Raw genomic sequence first — 7,535 nt, 5'->3', positions numbered from 1 at the left:
TCACCCATTCTATATGTATATAACAATATTAATTCACATATCTCAATACAATTTGCAACATTCAATTAAAAAACAAAAAATCAATTACCTTAAAAAATCAAAACTGCAAAGTTGGTTTCAAACACTCACATTCATTAACACTGGCAAAAGTCAAAATTAATCACATTAAAACCCTAATTTTTCAACTACATTAATCCATTAATAAAAAGGACAACCATAAACAACAATGCATAAATTTCGAAAAAAAAGTAATTCAAATTTAGGCGTAAGAAAGGATGAAGTATTTGTCGATGCTTGAAAGTTATCACCTTTTGAGAGATTTGTCGAGAACACCGATGATGGATTTTCGATCAATTTAGCGCACAAACCAATTTAGCGCACAAACCAGTTCAATGAAGAAGGAACTCAAACAGCTTCAATGAATGAACAGTAGGGGTTGGGGGCCACGGGTTTGCATTAAATTAAATAGGGGTAGTTTAGTAACTTACTCATTATTTAACCCTAGTTAGAATTTTAGGCTAATTAAGTTAGAATTAGTAAAATAATGCTATGTTAGAGAACAGTTAGATTACTAATGCTATTTAAGAGAATTTGCAAAAAGTTTTGTTACCATTAAGAATGTGCAATTTTACATGTCTACCAATGAGAATTTCCCTAAATAAATTTTGTACATCTTGGAGATTGACTCGTATTTACCCGTTTATGTGGCCCCTGAATTGCCCTGCCTCTCTTTGAGTTCTCCATTGAAGCGCGCTCAACGTCGCACTTAACGTTCTCCATTTCAAACTATTGGTTGTATTTGTTCTCAGCAGCTTTTGTGGTAAGTTGTTGATTCCTTTTGTAATCATCATATCAATTTCACAATCTAGGGTTTAATTTAATTCAATTGTCAGTGCACTAATTTTAGGGTTCGAAAATGGTTCTAATTACTAATATTATGAAATATCATAACCAGCGATTATATTGCTAGAAAAGAAAATTATGAGCCTAATTTGACAATTGAATCACACATCCCTAAAATGATGTGATTTTTCGAGCTTTATTTGATAATAATTGAATCAAATTTGATTGCTAATGTATTGCACAACCCTTTAATGTTAGGATTGAACTATGAAATTGGCCGATGTAGCTTTAGTTTTGTTGTACTTTCTAGTGTAATGCTTACAAATTATATGACTTTAGAGAATGGTAATTCTCCTGTGTTGTGTTCTTGAAAATAGAATTTGACTTGATTAAACCATTTTAGGAATTGTGATGTGAAATATCTGCTGTTATCAACTTGGCTAATTTAGGTGTAAATTATGCCGAATTGCCGACTTGATTGTTTTGAAGTTTTCAGTTAGTGAATTTGTGTGTGGTTAGCAGGCCTGATTTAATTTTTAGGCTACCATGCATAATGTCCGGGGAAGTCTCTTCTTATTACGGAGATTCCGAAGCTTGCATACAATTTCCCATGATACACCAAGTGAAACCCTAAAGAGAAAGGTAGCTGATCTTGAGAAAAAGAGGAAGGCAAGAAATCCGAAGAAAAATGAGGTTTTTGTTGAAGTTCCAGAGTCCATGTCGTTTTACGATACAGCTACCATGCCAATGATGCTTACCGCTGTTGGGGTTGCACTTTTTGCTAAACTCCTTATGATGGTAATTCTTCGTTTTCTTTTTTTTGGCAAGGTTAATTATTTTCTACTAATTGCAATGCAAGCATTTGGCTTTGGCTTTGTTTTATGCTTTTATGAGAAGATTGGAGAATGTTTTTTAAAGTAGTATATATTCTATGCTCTTCCATTGGTATTGCTTGGTATGCTTCCAAATGCAAGGGTTTGGAATTTGGACTGTTACTATGAAGCAATAAGTCTTTGAATTCCTCTTTCACATGAACCAACTAAAGTTTGAACGTTAAAAATTTCCTTACACTTTTTATGGATTACAGATTTACAGTAAATGGAGAGAAAAGGATAGGGAGGGGAATAAATTCCCTTGTTTGGTTTAGGGGTATGGGGAAGGAAGGGAGAGATTCATTTTTCCTCTTTCTTTAATAAATGCCATCGATTTGGAGGGAAAATGGAGATCCTCCCCTCCCCTTCTTCAGTTATTCTCATAGGTCTTCTATCTATGACAATTTGGAGGGATAATGGAGATCCTCCCCTCCCCTTCTTCAGTTATTCTCATAGGTCTTCTATCTATGACAACTTGGAGGGATAATGGAGATCCTCCACTTCCCTTCTACATTGCTATCCAACAAATTGTTAGTGATGACAATTTTCTCATAGGTCTTCTACCTTAACGTATCTTCAACTCTGGTAACAGTGTATTAAATGCGAGGGTCTGGAGTCTCTGGGCTTTGGACTGCCACTATGAAGCACTAATTTTTTGAATTCATATCCCACTTTAATTACTTAAATTTTGAACCATGGGAGTTGCTTTAGTGATGACAATCTTCTCGTTTGATAATAGCGTCCAAATTTCTACCTTGTATATGTACTAAAAACTTTCTTTGTTTATTGGATAATTTTAAGTCTCAAATCACCTCTTTTGGATGAGTTGGAATTATGCTTGATGAGTGTTATGTGGAGGTGCCAAACCTTTATTCCCCTCACTAAGTTATCTATGTTTGTTAGCTGGTGACCACTAGCTTTTTCAATAGTTCTTTAACATATCATGTCCATATTGCTAACATAGTAACATGAGTGTCATAATAATTTATGCTGCTCATTCAACGTCTTATGTTATTTCTTCTTTTCCTTTTATTATGTCAGTGTGTGCAAAAGATTTGAGAATTGGGACTGTTTCTGTTGGCTGGCAGTATGATGAGTCAAGATCTCAAGAATTGATTGAGCGCAAGATAAGGAATGCTCCTCCTGAACAAGGGACGGTTAGGATGCTCACCCGTGAAGAGTGGGAGGAAATTCGAGAAGTGAGGCCCAGGACACCTTTTGAATCAAAGCTTGCTCGACCTAATGCACGAATAAGGACAGGAGGTGCTGTTAGAAAGGTAAAATCATGCTGTACTTATACTGCTCGACTTTTTTTAGAAAGGTGTATTTACAATTTACTGCTATTAACTTTTCTTTTTTGAAAGAAGGGGGTCGATTTCATAACACATTCTGCTAGATAACATGATTAGGGGAGAGTATTGTGCTGTTTTTGCCGACTGTTTCCTCTGTAGTATCTTCTTTTTAAAGGGTCTCTCAAAGTTAAGGATATTTTCAGCTAGCTTGCCTGGTTGGTACCTCTCAGTGTTTGTGATGCATGGTCAAATCGACATGAATTTTGGTTGTTGAAAGGTTCGAATTCAACCGCCAAGCAACCATAATTCATGGGGTTTTCAACCTATAGTAAGTTAAGGAATTTCATGGTGGACTGATGGATTGACTTGTATTGTGATTTTAGAAGAAAGGATGTTCTGATATGGGGTGGGGAGGGGCAATGCAGGGGCAGGTTATTTAGGGATGGGTGGAGTGCGTGTGCAAGTGGGAGTTGTAGAGAGAGTACTGGCAGTTTTGGGTGTTGCGGGGTGTAGGTAATGGTGTGCGGTGAGCCGGTGATAGCTGAATCCAAGCTTATATGAAAGTGTAGGTGCCTGACTGCCTGATAAGCAGCCTTTGGTTGATAAGAGACAACCAGCTCACCCCCACTCCATGATTGGTGTGATGGTGTCCAGGCACTAGCGGGGGGAGATCAGAGAGTCAGTGAGAAAGAGAGAAGCTGCACATGTGAGGTCTTGTGTACTTATATGATCTGGTAATCTGGTATGTATGAGGGAAAGGACCACTGTTATATTCTTGTAAAAATGGCAAACTAATCTTTGGATTTTTTGCTTGTGCAGGAGGATGTGAAGGACTGGGGAATCGATGTCCTTATGGACGCTGTTACACGAGTGGAAGAAAGTGTCAAACATAATTAGAGGTGATGTTTAGGCTAAATATCAATCTCAGTTAAAGAGCGTACTACTTTCACTCTCAGCTCATTAGATTATCAAGGATTACCTCAAAGGTTTTTAACTCGCGAACAGGCTATGTTAAGTTGGCTTATTATTGAAGGAAAGAATCCTGTGTTCGTCCAATTTGGATCGTTGACTATAGCTCTTCCCTCGATATGGGATTACTGGATGATTATACTGGTATGGACTACAGAGTATTTCTTATTAGTCCTTTTTCCACAAGACATGCATGGATCATACAGAAGAATGATGGAGGATGCTTTGTTTTTACTTTTGGGGTCCCATTTTAAGTTGTGACCACTATTTTTCTTCATTTTCTTGAAAAATAAATCCGCCTTCTGTCTTTGTATCTATACTCATTTCACTCCATTAATCAATTTTATTTCCTTTCTTTTCGATAAATTTATCTATGCTCATTTCACCACGCTAAAATGCAGTTTGAATTGCAATTTTAAGAAAACCTTTTAAAAGACGAGCTTAATGGTTTTTTTTTTTTTTGGTTGAAAGCTCAAACTAGCCCAAGTAAAATAACATAAATATGAATAGGGTGTTCAGTGTTCTCTATTTAAAAAAATAAATAGGGTATTCACGGCTTAATCTGACTCGTTTACATCCCTACATTGGCACTAGGATGGATCTAATTTAATTTGACTTGAATAATTACGGGTATAAAATGTCCAATAAAACAATTAAATTTGGATCGATTGATTTTACTTACCCAACCCAAGATCAAAAGTTGGGTAGCTAAAGCAGTAAAGCGTCCACAATGGAGCAGTTTAGGTCCTAGCTTGCAAATACTAGTACATACTACATAGATGGAACTACAAGCTTCACCAATGTAGAGCAACATCACTTGTAGCTCTACGACACAAGTATGTACTTCTATAAAGCTACGTAGTTTCACGTTTAATGATGATAATAATGCAAAGTAGTTTAATTGGGATTGCATTTATTTAATGTTTTTGCTATGATAATTGACATGTGGGACCTACTAGTACTTGTAGATTTTGGGAGAGGTTGTAGCTTGGACTAGCTTGTCCTAATGGAGTTTCATTATGCATAGAGAAATGCACACAAGGGGCAAGTGTGTAATTACACGTAAATGCATATTCTGAATTTAGAGTAGTACTATTGGGTGGTTTTTACTACCATTGGATGATCAAAGAGTACCGTTGAACATTCACTGATACAATGTATGCATGTAGTGGTACTATGTATACATTCAGTGGTACTAACTATGTGTAGAAATAGTATCACTAAATAGACAATGGTATTATATAAGCTTTCAGTAGCACATTTTAAAGTGGTCCCACTTACCAATATCTCCTCCTTTTTCTCCCTTTCATGTACTTTTTAATATTTTTATATTTGTTATGCATTTGCAAATACATAGCAGAACTCCATTAGTACTTCCTCAAATACGGAGTAGTTTGATACGGAGTAATAGTGATGTGACAAAGAAAGCTATAAGGCGTTTGGTTCGCGGATTATAGGTATGAGGTATGGGTTTAGAATGACCAAAACCCATACCATATGTTTGGTTGTCAAAAATATGATTTTTAAATCCATACCTCTAACCCATGAGGTATGGGGTTTAGAAACCTTGGGGGGGGGGGGGGGGGGGAGGTGGGTTTGACTCATTCCATTCACTTAGGTAACAAATACATGAAATTAAGGGGATGATACATTTCATTCCAGAATTGAACCAAACACATAGTATTAAGTATCAAGTTCCAACCCGATACCACCTTAACCCTATTCCTGATTCCAAACCTATACCACTCTACAAACCAAACACCCCTAAAGGTTGTAGCTTCTTAATTGAATCACAATTATTTACTTACCCCACAAAGGCCACATTTAATTCAGAATCACAAGCTAATTAATCTTGGTTTTGATTAATTTCATTATCATTAGTTTTATTTCCATATTGTTTGATTTTTTTTTTGAAAGGCTTCCTTATTGTTTGATTTAGTTCCATGTTAAGTTGTTATCTGATTTGTTTCCTTATTATTTGATTCCCTTTTGCATATTTCTTTTTGGCAAACTAGCTATTTAAACTGACTCATTTACCATCTTTTCAAAATAACTTCATTATCACTATTAAAATTCGATTTAATTCAATTCCCAAAATTTAGTCATGACCTCAAAAATGTCTATACTAGTATGTTATTCTATTGCTAGCATTTTAATGGGAATTTTGTGTGGAGTACATGGATCATCATTCCATAAACCGCAGCCTGTTCTTACCATCAAGGTGTGTTTTCCAATCAAATTATTTTTACTATTATAATTTCAATTAGCTCTATTGTAAAATACGAAAATCAAATCAATGATGTTTACGGAAGATTTTAATAAGATCTTAATTTGTATCCTATGTCAAATCGTTTTTTGTTTTCCAAGAAAATATTGTTACAAGTAATACCTAAAAAAATTAGGCTATTTAATACTGAATAATTATATTTTTCCCGTTCTACAAATATTGCATCATATTCATTTTGACACTACTGACAGTCTAACATGCTCTCTGGCCTTTGACTATCTATTGCAATTTATATGTATATATGTAATGAATAATACAGTCGTGTGGATATTGTTAAAACTGTTTCAATTTGTAATTTTAAGGTATCAATTTTAATTACTCATTATTATTTATTGAGAGTTAGACATAGTAATGATCTAAAGTTCGTTGTAAGTTGGCAACGTGAAAATCAAAATGGTTCAATATTTTTAGAATGGAGGAAGATAAATCTTTTCCAGAAAAAAAATGTATAATTGTTCACATATACTTGTATTAATTTTTATGATTTTTATTTTGCAGACTGAGAAAGGCCAAGAATTTGATTGCGTGGATTTTTATAAGCAGCCAACTTTTAATAATCCATTGATGAAAAATTATATGCATGAGGCAAGTCAATGAACAATTGAATGCATGTACTTTTTTTATATTATTATTTTGTAAGTAAAGGGAAGACTATAATGGGTTGGAACCTCTTATAAGTCAAATCGATTTCAACTATTGAGCAATACCTCTATATATATGTATTCAATGTTTTGACTCTTTTGAGTTCATTATCTTCTTATTTTGTTGTGTGTGATAATGAAAATTTATTAATGTTATTAGAAAATGATTGCATACAGGTAAACATAACTTCTTTGCAAAGTCAAGAAGGGGAACCCAAGAATTTAGGGCTCAAAAATGGCTGTCCATTAGGAACTGTCCCTATTTTACGATCATTTTATGATCTAAAATCTTCAACTGTCGAGCCTAACAAAGCAAAAAATTGTGTAAGTGCCCTATTATTTCTTGTGTAGATTTCTATCGTTAATGGAGCAAATAAAATGAAACGAATGGACTAATTAAATCTTTTGTACGTAGTGGTGTAAGTGATTGAGTGAGACAATCAATTTCCCTCTAATTAATTAAAACGAATGGACTAATTAAATCTTTTACACGTAGTGGTGTATGTAATCGAGTGAGACAATCAATTTCCCTCTAATTAATTATTCTATTTGGTGTAGATTGCTTCACTTCGAACTACAGGAATTGGAGGTAGAGTATTTGCTGGAGCTAGTGGTTCAGTGGGCCTATATA

The 7,535-nt window shown here is 34.7% G+C and overlaps 1 protein-coding gene across 1 annotated transcript; it reads left to right on the top strand.

Moving 5' to 3' along the window:
* Window positions 1-673: 673 nt before the first annotated feature.
* On the top strand, window positions 674-4,147 carry LOC145605718 (uncharacterized). Its single transcript, XM_081661791.1, has 4 exons — window positions 674-820; window positions 1,366-1,641; window positions 2,804-2,992; window positions 3,827-4,147. Exons 2-4 carry the CDS (start codon window positions 1,390-1,392, stop codon window positions 3,902-3,904), a joined length of 519 nt encoding a protein of 172 aa, XP_081517917.1. The 5' UTR covers window positions 674-820; window positions 1,366-1,389; the 3' UTR covers window positions 3,905-4,147.
* Window positions 4,148-7,535: the final 3,388 nt, after the last annotated feature.

Source organism: Chenopodium album, chromosome 22 (genome assembly GCF_948465745.1).
Source record: "Chenopodium album chromosome 22, dcCheAlbu1.1, whole genome shotgun sequence".
NCBI lineage: Eukaryota > Viridiplantae > Streptophyta > Magnoliopsida > Caryophyllales > Amaranthaceae > Chenopodium > Chenopodium album.
This window is presented reverse-complemented; position numbering and strand designations above follow the sequence as displayed.